This window comes from Vicugna pacos, chromosome 13, assembly GCF_048564905.1.
Source record: "Vicugna pacos chromosome 13, VicPac4, whole genome shotgun sequence".
Taxonomy (NCBI): domain Eukaryota; kingdom Metazoa; phylum Chordata; class Mammalia; order Artiodactyla; family Camelidae; genus Vicugna; species Vicugna pacos.
Window position 1 is genome coordinate 40,436,159 of NC_132999.1, and position 20,239 is coordinate 40,456,397.

General features: G+C 56.5%; 1 protein-coding gene and 2 long non-coding RNA genes across 7 annotated transcripts in view; 2 read left to right on the forward strand and 1 right to left on the reverse strand.

The window, feature by feature from the left end:
• LOC116282976 (uncharacterized) overlaps positions 1-3,278 on the reverse strand; it is a 56,043-nt gene extending 52,765 nt beyond the window's left edge. The window contains exon 1 of the long non-coding RNA XR_012079257.1: positions 2,773-3,278. This is a non-coding gene — a long non-coding RNA (uncharacterized lncRNA). The remainder of the gene's footprint in view (positions 1-2,772) is intronic.
• Positions 3,279-3,586: 308 nt separating this feature from the next.
• POU3F1 (POU class 3 homeobox 1) lies at positions 3,587-6,763 on the forward strand. Of its 2 annotated transcripts, XR_012079261.1 has the most exons (2): positions 3,587-5,337; positions 6,650-6,763. XR_012079261.1 is itself a non-coding variant. In XM_072974725.1 (1 exon), the coding sequence occupies exon 1, from the start codon at positions 3,652-3,654 to the stop codon at positions 5,005-5,007; it is 1,356 nt and encodes a 451-aa protein (XP_072830826.1). In that variant the 5' UTR covers positions 3,587-3,651; the 3' UTR covers positions 5,008-6,493. The 2 variants fall into 2 exon arrangements, 1 of the variants encoding a protein (XP_072830826.1); XM_072974725.1 differs by lacking the exon at positions 6,650-6,763 and having other exon boundaries at positions 3,587-6,493.
• A 4,373-nt stretch (positions 6,764-11,136) lies between these two features.
• LOC140700706 (uncharacterized) lies at positions 11,137-18,936 on the forward strand. Of its 4 annotated transcripts, XR_012079264.1 has the most exons (7): positions 11,137-12,594; positions 14,004-14,387; positions 15,222-15,993; positions 16,177-16,259; positions 16,705-16,747; positions 16,856-17,096; positions 18,499-18,936. It is a non-coding gene; the product is annotated as an uncharacterized lncRNA (long non-coding RNA). The 4 variants fall into 4 exon arrangements; XR_012079263.1 differs by having other exon boundaries at positions 11,137-14,387; XR_012079262.1 differs by lacking the exons at positions 11,137-12,594; positions 14,004-14,387 and having other exon boundaries at positions 15,111-15,993.
• Positions 18,937-20,239: the final 1,303 nt, after the last annotated feature.

Sequence of the window (20,239 nt, forward strand, 5' to 3'; positions counted from 1 at the left end):
CTCCATTTCTGTGTCACCGAAGGAATGCCTATTTGAGCTGATTTCAGCCTCTGCGTGGGCTCTGCGAATGTTCCCGTTGAGACATAAGCCTGTATTTATCATTGTGTGTTGGTTTATGTGATTCTGAATATCCGACCTAATGATGTAAGTCCATGTGTTCCTATTGTGAATCTGTATGTTTGTCCCCAGGCTAAATTGCATGTATGTATCTGTGTGTTATGTGTATTTGCATGTGTGTGAAAGCACCTCTGTTCACATGCCTAAGCCATCCTGTGTCTGCATGGGTCAGGTGGGTGTCTGAATTCCATGTTCCAAGTTTTCTCCATGGTCTATGAGAGTAGGGCTCCTGGAGAGAGGCGAAGTTCTGTAGCAGGTGTCTCTGCCAATGGCCATGGCACAGCCCCCAAGGTCCCACCCAGAATCTCTTGGAGCAAGAGCAAAGGGGATGTCGAGACTTCCTAGGGAAAACTTAACTCTCAAATACAAGAAAATTTTGACTCAAGACCCAACCCATATCTTTGTAGAGGATCTGAAACTTCCAAAGCAGAGAAAAGAATGTTACTCTTTCCTAGTTCACACTGCTGTTCACCCCAGGGTAGCATCCCACATGTAGAAGGCATCTAAGTTACACGCTTTGCTTTATCCTTGCAGCTTCAGAGCAAACCTGAAAACCAGGCATTACCGTTCTCATTTTAAGATGTAGAAACTGAGGCTCCAACGGGCAAAGCAACAAGCACAGGATCACAGGGTTGTTAAAGGGGGTAGTGGGACTAGGACTGAGATTTGCTAGCTGACAAGGTGGTAACCTAGGAGCATGACTGCCTGGCTTGGCTGCTGCCACTCCTCAATTGAGCACAGACCTGGGAACTCAGCTTCAGGAGTGCCAGCTGGCCAGAGATAGGGCGGTGAGCTCTCTCAGCTATGACGGCCAAAGCCACCTCCTCCGCAGTCACCCTTCCCCATCCCACAGCCCTGAGGAGAATGATGATGAATGGGACCTCCATGCATTCTGTGCCCTCAGACAAGCCTCAGTTCCTTCATCTGTGCACTAGGAGAACAATCCTCATGCTCTCCCTCAGGGCAGGTAACGTGACAAATGACAAGCACTTCATAAAGCACCCATTGCTCATGGTGAGCACTCCAGACGTGACACCTGTCCACTCCAAACACTTCCCTTCTTCCAACAGACACTGAGACAGATTTCTAGACTCGAAGACCATCAGAGCTGGAAGAGAGGTTACCAGAGAGGTCATCTAGTCCAACCCTCCACAACCCCACTCTACAGATGAGGAAACAGGTTTAGTTAGAGAGGGGAAGTAATCTGTCCAGTCACTGGGCACCAACAATAGAAACAACCACAGTAAAAGCCCTTTCTGACAGCTTTTCCCCTCCATTGTCTTGTACCACCCTCTGACTTACCTCAGTGAGACAGGTGGGCTGCCTATGGTACTGTTATCCCCAGTTTACAGGTAGAAGAACCAAGTGCTAGGGAGACTGGACCAGAGTTGTTTTTGCCCAAGAAGATAGTGGCAGTTCCAAGTTGGAAGCCCAAGCTTCAACGTCATGCATGCTTGGTTAGGGCTGGCATGAGAGGAGACTTCACTACAGAATTCCCAGCTTTGGTCCTACCTCCTGGGCCTGGGAGAGAGGCCAGGAAAGTGAATGGACCAGGAAGTCCTGGGCTGCCTCAAGGTGATCACTTTCTGAGCCAGAGTCCAGAAAAGCCCAGCATCTCTAGCTAAGTTCAGACCCAGGGCTCCATCACAGCTCTTGCAGTGAGAGCAGTACCTAAGGAACCTGCTCAGGACAGTAGCCAGTGGCCAGACATAATCTTGCCTTGTCCCATTCCATCCCTTGGGGGATAGGCAGAGGCTAGTCCTATGTGTTCAGGGCCTGAATGAGCACAGTCTGTGCCCAAGGATGGCCCTTTTCACTGTCAACTCTGTCCCAGTCATCCTTGGGATCACCTGAGCACCCCCCCCATCACCCCTCTTTACACATTGAGGCTTTATTGCACAGGCCTGACTTGCCAGTAGGATCCTAGCTGTGTCCCCAGCTCCGTTCTGTGATCTAGGACCCCCCAGGGCCCTGGAATCTATGAACCCATTGGAAGCAAGATCAGGGAGAGAAAAGAGGTGGTGAGCTGGCAGTTGGAAGACTCCCCGAGAGCCAAGCCTCAGCGTGGGGAAGACATGGAGACTACAGCTCACTCTACTCAGCCTGCAGCCACTGCCGCACTGAAGAGTTGCTACTGAGGCCACAGTCCACTCAGGATCCTTCAGGGAGTCCTCAAAGATCTGGTGGAGTAGGTACCCCAGCCGCACTCCGCACCTTTCCAAGGCCTCTTCAATTCCAGTTCCCTCTTCAGCAGCCCCAACCAAGTGTATCTAACTCCAGCCCAGGGCTCCCTGCCAGGCTGGACAGCTCCCGAACTGCACTCAGGATTTCTGAAGTGCCAGGGCCCTTCCCCAAGTCCATGCCACTCCTCACCCAGTGCAAGCTTCCCCGGGGCGTGACCCTGCCATGACCCAGGACAATGAGCCGTGCAGGCAGGTAGGAGAAAGAGCGAGAAGGCGGCGGTGTAGGTCAGATGCCCATGGGCCCAGTGTGTCCACCATCCCTGTCGAGAGCATTTTCCCGGAGCCTCAGTCTCCACCTCGAGGTCTTCTCACTCAGGAACCCCGGAATCAGCCTGGTTACAGAAGCTCCCGCGTCCCCGCAGCATCGCTGCCGCCGGCGGTGCCGGCTGCGAGTCACCAGCGCGGTACTCACCTGGCCCGCGATGCCCGAAAGGAGAGCCCGTGAGAGGCATGAAGCCGGGGCCGGTCCAACTCTGCCTGCGCCGGACGCTTTCTCAGGGCCGTGGAGGTCGACAGAGTTGCGCTGGGTGGTCTAGAGGGTGACGAGGGAAAACGAAACGGGACGGGAGGCGCCCAGAGGAGAGCTCCGTGCCCGCTGGAAGCCGCTAGAGGCGAAGTGAGCGAGGTGAGCAGTCGCGCCGCAACCGAGCCGGGGACCCGGGCCGCCTCGCGCTCGCCGCCGCCGAGACCCGCGGGAATCCCGGCCAGCCGGCAACGGCACTGCGGTGGGAGGAGCGCGGGGCTGAGCTGCTTCTCGGAGCCCGAGCGCCTCCCGGAGCCAGCCATCCCCGCCACGGCTTCTGGCCGCCCCGGTGGGAGGCCGGCGGGAATTCAGCTCGCCTGGAACGTGGGACCTGCCGGGCTCGGAGTCTCCAGCGCCAGAGGAAAGCGGGGCCCACGCAGCCAGGACGAGAAGGGGTGTGGCCCCAGTGCCACCCCCGCGCCACTCCCCACGTGGCGGCCGCGCCCCCGGGGCGTGAGTGTGTACGCGGACGGTAGGGGGGCTGTGAATGAAGCCCCAGCGGCCAATCAGCACGGCCGGCGCGCGGGACCCCGGGAGCGAGGGCCAATGGCGAGCTCTGGGCGGCCGGGCAGGGCGACAAGCAGGGGCGGGGGGCGGGGGCCGAGGCCGGGGGGCGGGAGGCGGCTCCGCGGGCAGCCAATGGGCGGCGTGTGGGGTGGGGCTCCGGAGCGCCGAGCGGGTCGGGGCTTTAAGCCGGCGGAGCGCGGCGGCGGGGCCCGCAGACGGAGCGGAGCGGCGGCGGCGGCGCGGCGCAGGGCGCGGGGCGGCATGGCCACCACCGCGCAGTACCTGCCGCGGGGCCCCGGCGGCGGAGCCGGGGGCACGGGACCGCTTATGCACCCGGACGCCGCCGCGGCAGCGGCAGCGGCGGCAGCCGCCGAACGGTTGCACGCGGGGGCCGCGTACCGCGAAGTGCAGAAGCTGATGCACCACGAGTGGCTGGGCGCGGGCGCGGGCCACCCCGTGGGCCTAGCGCACCCCCAGTGGCTACCCACGGGAGGAGGCGGAGGCGGCGACTGGGCCGGCGGCCCGCACCTGGAACACGGCAAGGCGGGCGGCGGCGGCACCGGCCGAGCCGACGACGGTGGCGGTGGCGGCGGTTTCCACGCGCGCCTAGTGCACCAGGGGGCGGCCCACGCGGGCGCGGCATGGGCGCAGGGCGGCACAGCGCACCACTTGGGCCCTGCCATGTCGCCGTCGCCTGGGGCCGGCGGGGGCCACCAGCCCCAACCGCTCGGTCTGTACGCGCAGGCCGCCTACCCGGGGGGCGGCGGCGGCGGCCTGGCTGGGATGCTGGCAGCGGGCGGCGGAGGCGCGGGGCCGGGCCTGCACCACGCACTGCACGAGGACGGCCACGAGGCGCAGCTGGAGCCGTCGCCTCCGCCGCACCTGGGCGCCCACGGACATGCACACGGACATGCACACGCTGGCGGCCTGCACGCGGCGGCGGCGCACCTGCACCCAGGCGCGGGCGGTGGTGGTTCGTCGGTGGGCGAGCACTCGGACGAGGACGCGCCCAGCTCGGACGACCTGGAGCAGTTCGCCAAGCAGTTCAAGCAGCGGCGTATCAAGCTGGGCTTCACGCAGGCCGATGTGGGGCTGGCGCTGGGCACGCTGTACGGTAACGTGTTCTCGCAGACCACCATCTGCCGCTTCGAGGCCCTGCAGCTGAGCTTCAAGAACATGTGCAAGCTCAAGCCGCTGCTCAACAAGTGGCTGGAGGAGACCGACTCGTCCAGCGGCAGCCCCACCAACCTGGACAAGATAGCGGCGCAGGGCCGCAAGCGTAAGAAGCGCACGTCCATCGAGGTGGGGGTCAAAGGCGCGCTAGAGAGCCACTTTCTCAAGTGCCCCAAGCCCTCGGCGCACGAGATCACGGGCTTGGCCGACAGCCTGCAGCTGGAGAAGGAGGTAGTGCGCGTCTGGTTCTGCAACCGGCGGCAGAAGGAGAAGCGCATGACCCCCGCAGCCGGCGCCGGCCACCCGCCCATGGACGACGTTTACGCACCCGGTGAGCTGGGGCCGGGCGGGGGCGGTGCGTCGCCACCCTCAGCACCCCCGCCGCCCCCGCCGGCCGCGCTGCACCACCATCACCACCACACACTGCCCGGCTCCGTGCAGTGACCCCGCGGGCCGGGCTCCCCGCCGGTGCGCGGCGAGGCGCCGCGCGGCCTGAACTCTTTTTGTTCGGTTGCTTTGGATTTTACAAAAAGCTCAGAAACTTTCGAACAAAACCAAACACCCGGACGACCCTCTCCGGCGAGCGGCGAAGACGGCAGATAGGCTGCGTCGCCCGAGCCCTGAAAGAGAGGAGTGAAGATCCGGAACGCGCCAACTCACCCCGGGCATCCTGCCCGCTGCCTGCTCCCTGCCCCCAACCCCTCGACGACCCCCGCCCCTGCCCCCCGGGCTGTTCGGGGCCGGATCCCGGCAGCGGCCTCCCCACAGCGACAGGTAACGCGGTACGGGGTTAGGGATTCCCCGGGAGAGAGGACGAAGAGAGGAGGGTTTCCCATCTTTCTCCCCGGCGCGGATTCCCGAGCCTGCGGGTCGAGGGTGGGGGACTGTCACTTTATTCGCTCCACGCCTCTTCTCTTCCATAAGGATGAGCCCCATCCCCTTTACCCTTCCTCCGGGCTTGGTTTTTTTACGGTTTTTATTTATTCATGGAGCCTCTCGGCTCCTGGGTTCCTTCTAACTCCGCCCGCGCCCTTAATTTAAATCGCTGTATACTGTATTTATCGGGGCCCCGGAGGGGAGGCCGCGAGAGCCGCGTCTGTGTATAAAAGCAGGAAATAGCCAAAGCTTTAATCTAGCCTAATTTATTTTTTCCCTTACCTTCCCCTACCCTACCCCCAAGAAAGCAAAACAAAAAAAAAAAACAAAAACTAACAAAAAAAATTCGAGTGTTCATTTTTCGTTTCGTTTTATCCGAGCTTCGGCTCGGTTCCCGGCCTCGCCGGAGGGGTCTGCGCTCCCAGGCACACCCAGGTGGGAAGGGGCTTCTGCCCGGCTGCAGACCGACCACTGCACTACAGGGCCCCCGCTCCCCGCGGGACCCCGCCCTCCTGGCCACAAACAAACGAAACTTGGAAAAGTTGGAGATATTTTTTAACCAGCTGTAGAAATAAGCCGTTCCCTGAGAACCTTCTGCCTGAGTCCTTGCAGCTTCCATCCGCTCCCTTTCCTGCCCCCTGGGATGCAGGATGCTGGGGGAGGCCTGGAGAGAAATTCCCCAAGTCTGGGGTGAGGCGGGAACCATGTATATATGTGAGATATGTACACACTGGCGGGGAGAAAGAAACATTTTGTGCTTGGTTTTTATTTTTGGTTTTCCGGGTTGCCCTCCCTTCCCATCCTAAAGGATTTTGTACACCCACTAACCCGAAAAAGATATTTTAATATGATTTCCAGATTTCTGATCCATCTCTATTTATTTTCTGGATGTTTTTGGAGCTTCCCCCTTCTCCATTTCTTGTTCTGTTTGTTACCGTTTGAATTTAAATTTTGTTATTTTATTTTTATTATTTTTTGGAACAATGTTTTGGTGCATTCTCTTTGTATCTTTATTGCAAAAATGAAAATAATGTAGACTGGGAAGTTCCCTTTATATTTATGTTATAGTAAATATTTTATTACTCACATAAACATGTACCCCAGGGCTGTGTCCTGTCCTCTTTACTACTAGGGCTGGGTTGGTTTGTGGGGAACCTCAAGGGATACCCTGATTCACCTCCCCAAAAGTTCTGGCCTCACTGTCTTGCAGAAAGGTGACCTTCCAGGCCAGTATCAGGCTGCCGGTTACTTGGGCAACAGTTGGGCCCCTGCCTCAGATGAGTGAGGTTAGGGAGGATGAAGCTGCCCGTGTCCCCTCCCACAAACAGACTCTACTGCGACCAGACCAGGGCGTAAGACGCTGCAGACACCTACGGGATTTGGGTCAGCCATTCCTCAGGCACAACTCAACTGCTCTTCTGGGTCAGTGAAGAAGCCTGCCTCTCTCTACCTGGACCACCAGCCCAGCATCTTTGTATCCTCCACCTGACACCCCTCACCCCTGACTTTGTTTCGCTTTGTACTCCCTGGGTGGGGCCCAGGCCAACTTCATCATTCCAGGTCCTGGGCCAGTAGGAAGCCACGTCAGGCCCCGCTGGCCCACCCCAGCTAGCTTACCACCCTCAGACAGTACCCAAACCTGCCTGAATCCACTGGGAGTTCTGACAGCTTAGACAGGGGTGCTGTGGGAGTTGAGCAGCCAGGGGAGAGACCCCTGCCTGTTTGCTTGGGCAAAGCCAGTCCTTCTTCTCTGCAAACAACCTGCCCCAACTTCTTTTGTGGAGCAGGAGCACAAACAGCTGGGCCACCAGAAAGCCCTGGCACCTTCTCTCTGGGGACGGGTCCCTAAGGGAACCCGGGACCCATCCCCAGGGAGTGACGCTTATACCTATGGGAGTACTCAAGGCCCATGCAGTCATGACCTGGGGAGAGAACACAGCCATTCTCAGACACCCCCCTCTCAAGCTTTCAGCACAGCAGGCCCCCCCGCCAGAGTCAGGAAAGAGGGGGCAGCTCTGGATTCCAGGACCAGAGCCCGAGACTACCCATGTCCCAGTCAAGGTCTTCTTTCTCCTTTAAAACAACTCCTTTTAAAAATGCTAATAAAACAGCCCTTCCTGTTTCCTCCGTAGACGCAGTTATTTTCCCTTATGAGGAGAAACCACGGTGTTTCTCTTACTCTTCGTGGAGACAAAGCTCAAAAACACCAACGCTTGACTAGGGAGAAAGTCATGCCCCTAGTGAGGGTCTGTGTGTGGCCCCCTCCTGCCAGGGAAGCTGTCCAGACCTGTGAGAGTCCTTGGCTCCAGCTGACAGCATCTTGAGTGCCCAGAGAGATGTTCCCAGGCCCCCGAGTTGGCTGGCTCTGGCAGGCTGGGGCCTCGGGATGACTGGCGCGATGCTGAGGGTCCCTGGCTCTGCCCCTAAATCTCAGGAGGAGTCGAGTTCTCTGCAAGTACAAAGGCCACTGTGGTTTTCCAAGGCTCAGCTTCTCGCTGCTCCTTTTTCTCCCTCTCCCTCTTTCGGTCCAGCCTAGTGAGCGATTAGCCCTGCAGTTGGCACCCGCGTCCCAGCCATTCCATTCCCCGCACTGGCAGGCCAGGGACCCTCCCCAGTCTTCTTAAAAGGTAGGCTGGAAACTTTACCTGCCGGTTGGGTGACAGCATCCCCTGGAGCCCCTGGCCACCCTGCCTGAGCCTCTCATTCCCCGCTCTAAGTACAGAACTTCGAAGTGGTCCCACACTCCCGCCTTGTCTCTCCCTTCCTGGATTTGTCCCAGCCTCGGGGCCCTGAAATGGGAGCAAACATCACTCAGAGCCCCCTGCCGCCCGCGCTGCCCTGAGCCACTGCAGGTTTGGAAGTTGGAAAGAGCAGCCGGGAAGACAGAGCCTTTTCTGGCCTCTGCCTGCAGCTGACACCAATTGATTGATTGATTTCCTAATTGTCTGCTTAATCCCATCCAAGAGGGTGGATTTATTATTTAAGCAAGTCAACTCAAAAACAGCAAAACAATGTGGCCCCCAAGAACCAGCAGCAGCTGAGGAGTAGTACAAAAAGAAGGAAAAAAAGTGGGCAAAGAGATGGAAAAAAAATCTCCCGGCTGGCGAGGATTTTGCTTAATGAGACACCAACCTGGGACAGCTACCCTGTCACCCACCGCGTGGTCACAGAAGGCCTCTGGGGGCTCCTTCCCCCAGTCTCCAGCCTGGGATAATGGTAGGAACCATAGCTAACTGTATAAGGAGGAAACCTTAGGAAATACAGAGAAATATTTTTCCCTGGAGTCTCCCTGGATAGAATGGAGTCCAGGAACGGCAGTCGGCTGTGAGCTTGACCGTGGTTTTTCCATCCCAGATGTATGCAGATCTACCTGCTCCCTCCTGAGACCTTCAAACTTCCTTACCTTCAAGAGAGCAGATGTCCCTAACATTGACCTCCCAGGAGGCCCAAGCTTTTCCCCGGCAGATTTGGGATTTCCTGATCCCATCTCCCTCCCCTTCTCATTTGAACAAAATGATTTCCTAAGATCATGCAGCCACAGATTCTGGTAGAGAGAGCTTCCCTCTCCCTACGTGAACCTCTGTGTGTTGGTGGATGAATTTGTGTGTGTGCTTCTGTGTGGCTCCCAGGCATAGCAGGGGGAAGAAAAAGTCCCTGCTAAACTGCTACTGCTTTGAGCTGGGAGAACATTTGCAGTCGGGGATTGGCTAAAATAGGAAGACGGAAGGTAGCCACTGTGGTCACCTGTGATTATCCAGGCAGACCCAGAAGGTACCTGGCCCTGAAACTCAAGGACATCTGAATTTCCCACCCACCCCCGCCCCCAACCATCTTCCCCAGGAAGTGGCCCTGGCTTCTATGCTGCATAGCTGAGGACCTGTCAATCATCCCTTGACCCCAGGATTCAACTGGATGTCCACAGTCCACCCCCAGCCACAGCTGCCCACTTTGTGCTCTTTAGAATCCGGTCTCCTCTGGAGAGCTTCAGGGCCTGCATGTGGGAGGATCAGGCCCTCAGTGACACACTCAGTCCCAGGTTTTCCCCAGGAGGGCTTGAGCTCCAGAAGGGAGACACACCTGGGCAGTGAGAGGAGGTTGGTTACCTGGCCTAGCTGCTCCCTAAAGGTTTAGCAAAGGGGATCCATCCGGGACGTCAGACTTAGTCACCGAAGCCAGAGTAGCCATCAATCTTGTCCTTGCTTGGCATATTTGAAGGCCCTGGAGTTAGCATTTGGCCCTTCGTTCAGGGCTCCCCTTGCCACTTGGGAGGCCTCTGTGTGGGAGGACTGCCCTCTATTGGTCCCTGAGCTGGGACGTGGCAGCAGTCACCAGGGCCACCTCATGGCTGAGCATACCCCAAAATCAGCGTCATGTTGGCTACTCTACAGCAGGTGCCAGGTAGAGCACAGGCAGCTCCCGCCTCCACAGGACGCTGTCCTGCTTCACACACACACAGGCTGGCCCAGGACCCTTCCTTCTCCATCTACCACCCTGCCTGTTCCCACAGCCGTTCTCAGAAATTCGCCATCACAGCTACCTCCTCCATCTCTGTCTCACTCCCAATCACACCCATCGCCCCCACGCCTCTCAACCAGCTAAAACCCCGAGGCACACTCTGCCAGCTTGCTCGCTCACGCACATGCTGACACCCTCACGGGCACACCCATACACCATTTGTCTGTCCAATGCCAGGGCCTTTGGCACTGAGCCCTTCAGAGTCACTGGATGCCTGACACCTGTGCTATTTGATGTAACACACACAACCATCCTCCCCATCCCTTGATGGGATTCCCCTCCTCTGGGGATTTCAAGCACCCACCCCATAAACTGCTTTCCAAACGCATCCCTGCTCATCATTGTTCCCAGCTCCTCCCAGATCTCGCCTGCTTCTTTCAGATAATTAAAGTTAGGCTGTGTGTTTGTATGTATGTGTGATCTTATTTTTTAAACACACACCCCCACACATACATATGCGTGTATATATACAAACACACGCAGCAATTAGATCTATCCGTTCCTGCCGTCGTCCCTCTCGTGCAGTACAACCTCAGCTAAACACATGTCCCCACATCGCCACACCATGAACCCAGCATCACCTAGTCACATACACACACACACACACACACACACACACACACACAAACGCTGGTACTTTCACACTGTAACACACACCCCTAGCTCCCTGGTGTTTCTCCAGGGGGCACGACCTACCTCCCACCCACCTCCAGGGCATCTGAATGGACTCCCCTGAGATGAGCCAAGTACCAGGAAGGCTCTGCTTCAAGGCCCCCCCACCACACACATGCCCCCAGTGGACATGTCTCTGGCTGAGCCTGACCAGGGTGGGTCTGGGTATTATTAGGCTGCAGAGACAGCACGGAGGCATATGGTCTCGTACACAAGAAATAATGTTCATGTTAAATCAGACCTCATGCATAATGCATGGTGCCTGATCTCACATTATTTTGGGTGTTCGTCAAAATCAGTGTTCTTTCTTGTGAGGGCTCCTGGAAAGAAGGGGGAAAGGCGTTTGTTTGTTAATTGCACCCGCAGCCTGGACCAGGGAGCCGAGCGCGCCCTGGGAGCCTCCCTCTGGCCCCACTTCACCTACCACTGGGTCTCATCCCTCTGTCCTCTCCGTCTTTCCACATGGAAGGAGGGGCGACTCGGGTTTGTAGCAGGCGTAAGGCCCCGTGTTATTTTTATTTCTTTTCTCTCGGCTCTCTTGTCCCCGGAGGGTTCTGGGGAATAGCAGTGCCTCCGTCGTTCTCACACCCGATTCATTTGCTGTTTTATGAACTCCCCTTTGATTCATCGCCTCCCTGAGTCAATGATTCACTCCTGATGGCTTTTCAGAAATCCTTCTTCAAAGGCTCCAGATTATTCAGCTCTGAACAGGAGCAGACCTGGACCCTGCGCTGCTACTGCCCTCCCCACTCAGGAAGGGAAACTGTCACCATCCATGACCTTTCCCTGGGGCTGGCCGGCCCTGGGTAAGAGGGAATGCTCCCTCCCTGCAGAAATGGCTAGAGTTGACCCCAGTAGCTCATGGACAGACCTGGCCCTCTGGCAAGGCCCCCTCCTGCCACTGTGGGTCACCTGCCTTTTCCTATTGTCATCAAAGTCCCTGGGGATGCTCTCCATGTCTCGAGGGAGGCAGAGAGCCAAATGATGAAGCATAGGAGCTGTGGACCAGACAGATCTGGGTACAAATCCTGGCTCCACCTCTTATCAGCTGTATGACTTTAAACCAACTCCTTACCCTTTCTATGCCTCAGTTTCCTGATACCGTGCCAACAGCAATCCCTACATCATAGAGTTATTTTGAGGGTTAAAAGGCATGATGTACATGTAATGCTTAGTATAAGTAGGTGATGGATAAATGAAAGCTGTTTTATCGTAGGGCCTGGGCAGGGTATGAAAACCAAAATGTAGTGAATATTTACCTCGGACCTCACTCTGTCCAAAGCACTCTGCCATAATACTTATCCAAGCACTGACTTTGTGCTTTATTTTCATTATCTGACATTAACCATTCCTATTTTGCAGATGAGGAAACTGATGCCCAGAGAATTTGAGTGGCTTGTCTAAGGCAGCAAGACTAGTTAAGGATGCCGCCTGGGACAAAACCCATTTCTGACACCCAGGTCTGTGTAATTTTTCCACTCCCCGGTGGGGTGAAGAGCAGTGCCCAGTGCTTGGGGTATGTACTCAAAACGGAGGGGATCCCCGAACTCAGGACTGGGTCAGGAGAGAAGTGGGGACCAAGGGGTACTGGAGCTAATTGGCTAGGATCTGCCCCCTTCTCCACCACCCTGCAATCAGGTCAATCCCATGAGACTCAGGGAAGTTGGCTGACGTGCCAGGAATCACCAAGAAAATTAAGAAGCCCTCCTGATGTGTCCATTCAGAGCACCGTGTCCTGAGCAGCTCCATAGAGTGGCCAAGAATGCGGGCCCTGGCGTCTGCCCAGCCTTTCATCCTGGCTGTACTACCTACCACCCACGGGACCTTGGGCAAGCCATGTATGCTCTCCACACCTCAGTTTCCTCATCAGTCAAAAGAAGATGATGATAGCACTTGCCTGATGGGATTGCTGTGAGGATTAGTTGCGAGATGATCTACATAAGCACTTAGAAGGGAGCCTGGCATGTTGTAAGTGCCCGTTAAATGTTAGCTATAAAGTCAACTTTATATGCACAGTGTATATTACTGTATTATTGCTGGGACTGAAGCAGTGCCGAAAAATCATGCATAGTACTCTTTTCCCTCCAGAATTATTTCTCTTCATCCTCAAAACCATTCTGGGAAGAAAAGTTCAAGCTCTCCATTCCCAGTCCACAGATGAGGAAACAGGGGCCCAAGGATGTTAAGGGACTTGCCCAAAATGACCCAGAAAATTAGTGGCAGGTGCAATTTCCCAGCCGATTCCCCACTTGTGACTCTTGTGGCAACCCCGAGCCCCTGGTAATACACTCAGAATCCCTTCTAAGTACTAAGGTTCTGGGCTGGGTTCTGGAGAGACAGCACCCATAGGGTCAGGGAAGGCCTCATAGAAGGTGGTACCATTAAGCTGGGTCAGGAAGAGTGAGTAGGGGGGTCACTTCTGGGGCTCCTAGCTCAGGGTCTGATCCCGGGGAGGCAAAACCACTCAGCCCCAAAGTCCCTAGACTCCACAAATTCCCCCTTCCTAAAGCTTCGTGCCTCTTCTTGCCCTGCTCAGGACCCTTCCACACACCTCCTCTGACCCCAGCACAGAAGAGTCAACTCAGGGTCAAGACCCCTAAACCCTGCAAAGCCATCTACCATGACACTAATCTAACTATAAATTCCTCCAGGTCCCAACTCCTGGTTCTGCTGCAACCCTGCCCAGAGGTTGACCACCAAACCATGTCACAGGGCATCCCAGCCTCAAAGGTGGGGCCCTGGAGTACCTGGATTCAGGCCTCACTCCACTGTTCATGGAGTTGGGTCCATAACCCACATGGCCCTCATTAAGTTGGGTCATTTGTCATCTCTGGACCTCAATATATGAAATGAGCGTTCCTTCATTTAACCATCCATCCGTCCTACCTCCATCCACTCTTCCATTCACCAACCCACCAATGCACCCATGCAACCATCCATTCACCCATCTACCCCCCCATCCACTCATCCATACCACTCTTAGTTACCTTTTCAACCATCCACTCATCATCCATTTACCCAACCATCCACCATCCACCATCCATCCACACATCCAATCACCCAATTTAACAGGCCCTATGTTGAGAAGCAGGAACGCAGAGATAAATAAGACCAATCTCCCTGTCCTCGAAACACTCCTGGATCAGCCTCTTCCCTTCCCTACCTCTCAGTCATGTACAATACGCACACGAGAGCCCAAGTGAGACCATTGTTTGGGAGGAAACAATGAAGTCTATTGTTACAGCTATGAATCTTGTGTGTTGGAGCACTGGGAACCTCCATGCCCAATTCATTTCTTCGGGGCTCTACAGAAGATGTAGTCAGTATGTCCTCTGCATGGCGCTCGGACTCTCCTTACCTCTAATTTCTCATTCCAGGGATGCCAGGTGCTGACCTAAACTAGAGGGATTTCAAAGGAAGTGGGGGAGAGGAAGGAGCTTATGAACATAACTTCTGCCAGGGCTGAAGATTCCCACTGGGTCTCAGTTTTTCTACCAGAAATGACAACATCATCTCAACACCAGAGAAAAATGGGGAAATGTTCTGGACCCAGGCCTGTCCCCACCTAGCTGTGTGACCTTGCCATTCTCTGGACCTCAGTGTCCTCACCAGTGCGGTGTGAGGTGTGGTCTATGGGTCCTCCCAGCTCCGAGGTGGCTTCTCTCCATCCTCACTTCCCTTCTAGTCTGGGTGGGCCTGCCCCACTGACAATGAGGCCTCTCTGACCAGCCCACACACGAGGAGGAGTACAAGATGACGTGGTTAGTGTCCACGGCCCTGAGTCCTCTGGCTATTCAACCCCCCCTCCCCTGACACAAACAACCCTCAGTCACCTCCCCCTCCCACCCCCCAGAATCTGGGCACAGCTGGGGCTTGCTGTGCCCTGGTCACCCCATGAATCACCCCTCTATGGTCCCCGGGGGAGTGGCCCGGGTAGCATCCTACGCCCCACGTGGGGTGAGGGCCAGAATCTTGGCCCTCAAGCACGCAGTGTCCACAGGAACAATGGGGGCCTGTGGCTGGCAGCCGGAATGCAGCCATTGTCCTGCCCTGGCCCCCAACCCCAAGGCCTCAGGTCCCCAGGCTAGGCAGGCTGGGCAGGCTGGCGTGGGTCGGTGCGTCAGGCACTCATGTGCCAGGGCCAGGACACAGGGCCTGCTGCTTCCCTTCTTTGGGCGGGCAGGCGGGTGGGCCGATGGGCCACAGCCCACCTCCACAGCCCAGCTCACAAAGGATCCCATGCACAGGGTGAGGAGGAGCAAGACAGGACCCAAGGAAGCCAAGCCGGCCTCAGACCCGCCCATCCCTGGGGTGCTTGGAGCAGACTCAGAGAAGGGGCCTTGCAGCTCCAAGACTCAAGCTATACATCACAGTGGGGAGGGGGACCACATTAGAATAATGCAGGATTAGAGTGGGGTTGCTATAGCGACGTATTAGGGCAATACATCTAGGGAGCCCGGCCCCTTGGTGATGTATGACTCTGCTCAGCTGAGAGGAGCAGGGGGAGGGGGACTGTCCCGCCCCTCGGAGGGGAGAGCAGACACCAAACATTCTTTTCATTGGGGGAAAACATCTGCCTTGGACCCCCAAAATAGGTTTCTCAGAATCCTGTCAAGACTGAAAGAGACACCCTGCCAGCCCGACCTCCAACAACCTGACTGGTCCACGTTCATCTTGGCTTCAACTTCAAATCCCAGCTCCAGCCTCTGCCTCAGCCTCAGCCTCCATCCCAGCCCCTTCAGGCTCTGTCCTTCCTGCTTCAGTGCTAAGGACCATTCCCGTACTACTACAGGGTTTCCCCAGCATCCAGTGGGATCAATAGGACTCTATGGGGGAGTGGGCAGGGGGTGGCCAGAAAGGAAAACAGAGGGGAGGGAGGGGGAGCGTCCAGAAACACCCCTCCACCAAACCGCTCAAAGCTGTTAATTTAAGAGAAGCCCAGAGAATCAGCCTGAGGGTACATGTGCGGTCCCGTCCCCACAGGCCTCCTCACAACAGCATCTGGACACCCCACTCCCACCCAACCCCAGATCTGGGAATGTAACCTCCCTCAACATACTCCCAGGGCCACCAAAGGGATATTGGGGTGGACTGGCCCTAGTGAAAAACTTGGATGGGGCTCCCGACAGAGGAGGACTCCTTAAAAAATCTTCACGTAATATTTGTAATATTATGTAACAAAGTCAGGCCACTTTCAAACTGCTGTAGCAAGTCATTTGTGCTGGCTTGCCCCATCTCAGAGGCCCAGGGCCTCAGCCCCCTGGAGATTTCAGGGAAAGAGTCTCTTGAGATAAAACCTGCTTTTCTATATCTGCCTTGTTGAGGAAGAGGAAGCGGGACAGATAACTCCTTTCAAGAACCATAGGTGTAAGTATATCCCTACCTCCCTATCTCTCTGTATCTCAACTTTCCTTCTGTGTACACGTGTCTGTGCATAACTCCCAGTGTGTGTGTGTGTGCACACGTGGATGCACCTTGTCTTCTCCCTGAACGGTCATTTTTTGTTTGTTTGTTTTGTTTTGTTTTGTTTTTGCCTTTGTTTTGGAGCAGAGAAAAGTTCATTGCAGGGCCAAGCAAGGAGGACCAGGTGGCTCATGCCCAAGAAAACCCCAAACTCTGAATGGTAATTTTTGGTTAGTGCAATTGATTACGCTAATTACACAACTTCCTCTCCCCTCCTCCCAAAATAAAAAATGTCTTCCTTTTTCCTTTTGAAAGTAACACTCTGGCCCTGTGCCAAAAGGGGGATGTGGCTCCAGCCCAAACTGGAAGATAACTGACCATAGATATCCCCCGCCTCCCACCAGAGGAGGACAGAGGTCATAGGACAGGGCAGGTTAGGGGGCATTGTCCTCCATGTGCACACACACACGTGTCCACCTGTGCCCATGAACACATGTGCGTAGACACACACCTACACTTTGGCCCCACCCTGTTCCCCACAATTGTCCCCACAGTGGAAGAAACTTCATCCTTGATTGGAAAGAACCCATTAAAGGGGGGTCCTTCTCTCACTGTCCTTCACTGTCTGGCTGCCACACAGACAGATATGCTCATGTACAATATACACTTATACAGAGCGGAGCAAAGAGGAAGGGAAGAGGAAGGCCAGAAGGAGGAGGTAGGTGAAGACTATGTGTACCCAGAGGGCTGTTCCTGGGGTGGGGGCGGCAGGGTGCCCTGGGTGTACTGAGTGGGAGGGAGCTTCGTGGCTTCCTCTCTTCCTCAGCCAGCGACCAAAGGTCAGTCCAGGCGGCTCAGCCACGTGCGGTCCAGCCACCCCCGTTGGGTCATGTGAGACCAGGACCAAAGCCTCATCAACACGCCATTGTCCTCCGGAGCCCAGCCTTGGGCTGCAGGGAGCAAGCCCCCTGCAGCCCAAGGCTAGTCAGTGCCCCTCCAGAACCTGTGGGCCCCTCCTGAGGGACCCTCTCAGCCCCCACCTCAAGGAAAAGATGCCTGATGCCCAGGCGAGTCCTATCCCTCTCTGGGACCTTCCATCCCCTTCAGAGAAATGGGGAACAGCCGGCTTTCCACGTGCACTGAGAGTGCCCGGGGTGGGAGTGGCAAGCGGAGGAGGAAGGGCCCTCTCTCATATGCCCTCTGAGGGATGCATACACCACCCATGCCACCCACTCCCTGCCCATTCCCCAAATACTCTGGAGGGGAGAGAGTGCGAAGCAGAGAGGGCCTAAGAGTTGCCCTGAAGGTCACTCTGCACGTCAGCACAGGACGGGCCCCAGAGCCTCGTGCACCCTGGCTCCCGGCCTGGACCACAACACAGGCACCATTGACTCCCAGGCACCCTCTTCCCCAAGACACATGCCGAGCTGTGGGCTCGTGGTTCCGGCCCGTGGGCCGCAGAGTCCTGCAAGGCTCCATGGGGCGGGGACCCACAGGACCCAGTCAGGAAGGGAGACCAGAGCTAGCTGGCTGGACGGCATGGGTGGATTCAGCCCCCGAGGGGCTGGCAGAAGAGAGGAGGGAGGAAGCGATGGACACCACACCTACACAGTCTCCGGGCTCTGGGCTAATGGCCCTCATGGCCAAGCTACCAGCCTGGAGTGGAGTCAAAGATCATGGGCACCCCACAAGGACAGGTTACCTACCAGTGCCACCTCTACCCACCCCTAACCCCTGCTAACATCTGGCAAAAACAGGAACCATTGAGACTAAAGCTGGGGCAAAGCCACCCTGGCCCACCTCTCTCTCCTACAAGAGAAGTCAGGTAGGGAAGGATGGTTGTGTTGGGGGGGGGGGGATTGGAGGAGAGCCGGGCTCCAGGAAGGGGAGGGCTGCCCCAGCAGGATGACAGAGAGATGATTAAACCCACAGAGAAGATTGATAAGAGAGCTGAACAGCTGCAGCTCTGCAAGGTGGGCTGGGGACAAATCTCATCTTGTCCTGGCGGCACTCAGAGCACTGGGGGCTGGGCTAGGCTGGCTGAGCCCGTGACCTACACAAGCTCCCCGGGCAGAGGTGGGGGTGAGAGAGGAGGGTTGCTCCCACCTTCTTCCTCCCTCACCCCCCCGCCTCTGATGGTGGCTTCCAGAGCATAGGCCCCCATTCCTGCCAGCCTGGAGCTCCCTCCACGCTTAACACTCCTCTGCACCTGGGCAGCGCGCCCCTTCTCAACAGTGCCCCCTTCACCCACAGCCTCTCTGCCCCAGCTCTCACTCTCGTTATTATTAGATGTGATTTACAGCGGAAACGCTGAGTCAGACAAACCCAGACTCCCCAGGCAGAGGCAGTGGGAGACGAGAGTCCAGGGGAGGTGGCCCTCTCTGGGCAGGGTTCCCGGAACAGAGTGAGGAGATGGGGGTCTAGGATGAGCTGGAGGTTCATCTCTCCTGTTTCTTCTGTCTGCTCCAGGCCCAAGATCCTCACCTGAGTCTCCTGGACGTCCAGACCCCTTTTCTGATTCCCCACCCAGCTTCTCAGCCTCTGATCTCCCTCGGCAAGTTTGATAGAAGAGCCCAAGGATCCAGAAGTCTTGAAATCGAGGTGGTTCTGCTGGACCGTATCCTCATACCAGGGCTCATGGTTCAGAAGGCAGCCCTTGCCTCCCAGAGATGGAGTCAGGAAAAGTGCATTGCTGGGGTCCCAGCCCCCATCTCTGCAAGCAGAAAACACAGCCACTGTGCGCGTGTGGGCGTCTGAAGGCACCAGGACACCTGGGGCATACATTCCTGCTTCCACTTTGCACCGAAGAGCTCTGCAGGCAGGTCCATCTCTGCTCCTTGAGTCTCTGACTCCCTGGCAGGGAGGAACTGGGCATTGTTGCCAAAAATAAACGTTCACTCTCCCGCTCCCTGGCTCCCAGCTCCCGCTCATTAGGATGCGTGGCGTTTGGCTGCGGTCCCACACCTTGCAGCTCATTATAAATATGCAGTCGCTGCTGGCGCTACCCCAATCATCTCTGCAATCAGAGCTTTTAATTAGGTTAATTAAATTGTATCAAATCTCGCAGGGACGCAGTTCACTGATGCTGATGAGGCAGCCAAAACAGACCCCAGCTCCCCCGCTAATGAAGGCCGCTGCCTGCCTGCGCAGTGAGGGAGCCCGAGCGCATAATGAACCGGCGCGCCCTCTGGGAGGAGCTGCTGCCCAGGACCTGAGCTCCGGGGACCTGGCAGGGGTTCTGCCTCCAGCCGACCAGGCTCCAGCTGCGGCAGAGACTCCCACTCCGGGACCATCCTCTTCACTGCAGAACTAACCCGGGGTAGCTTCAGGAGCCCAGGCAGGTGGGCAATGTCGGGGTCCTGAGCACCTGCCACCCCTACACAGCAAACATAGGTGTGCCCCCAAGGTCCACGACTCTGTCTGGGGTTCCCTCTTTCCCTCACCCCCAGAATGGCCCAGAAAGTCCAGGACTCCATCCCATACACACACACACACACACACACACAGACACACACATCCTGCCACTGCCCCTCTGGATTGTCTTATTAGCCAGGGAGGCTGGGCTGAGATTCATCCAGCCACTGCTGGCCTAGTCTCCATCTGCCATGGAAGCCATCTGCCCCTGTTGGGGTTGGGGCAGGGGGTGGGTTTATAATGCTACTAGCTAGGAGCAGGAGGGGGTGGTGACCCCCAGTCTCCACGTGCCAGATGGACCCTATATCTTCCCACCTACCACTCCACCTCAAGCCCTCTCCAAGGGAGAGCCACTTGACCCCGATCTCCTGGGATCAAATTAGCCAGAGATGGTGGCTTCCTTCCCTGGTCCCTGCCCATCCTGAGCTGACTGTCCCAGCCCCCTGGCAATCCGTGGCTGGCCACTGGAGACCAGCCTCCAGAGCTAGAGAGCCCTGCAAAGGTCCTCCCCTGTCTTTATGCAGGAAGGTAAGTGCTGCCACCACCTCCAAAGGGACTGTCCCCAACACTCTACTCAGCCCGGCTCCAACCCCCACTCCTCTGAACCCCTCAGTCACTGGCCTCAGCGTCGCTGAACAGCTGAGAGAAGATGGGGAAATTTTCAGTACTCTCAGGACATGTTGTTTCTGCTGTAGAAGCTGGTTTTGGGGTTTGGAAAGGTTATTTTTTCCACCCAGTAATGTGAAAACATGAAACCTGAAACCAACCCCCCCACATTTGTCACCTCAGAGAGAAG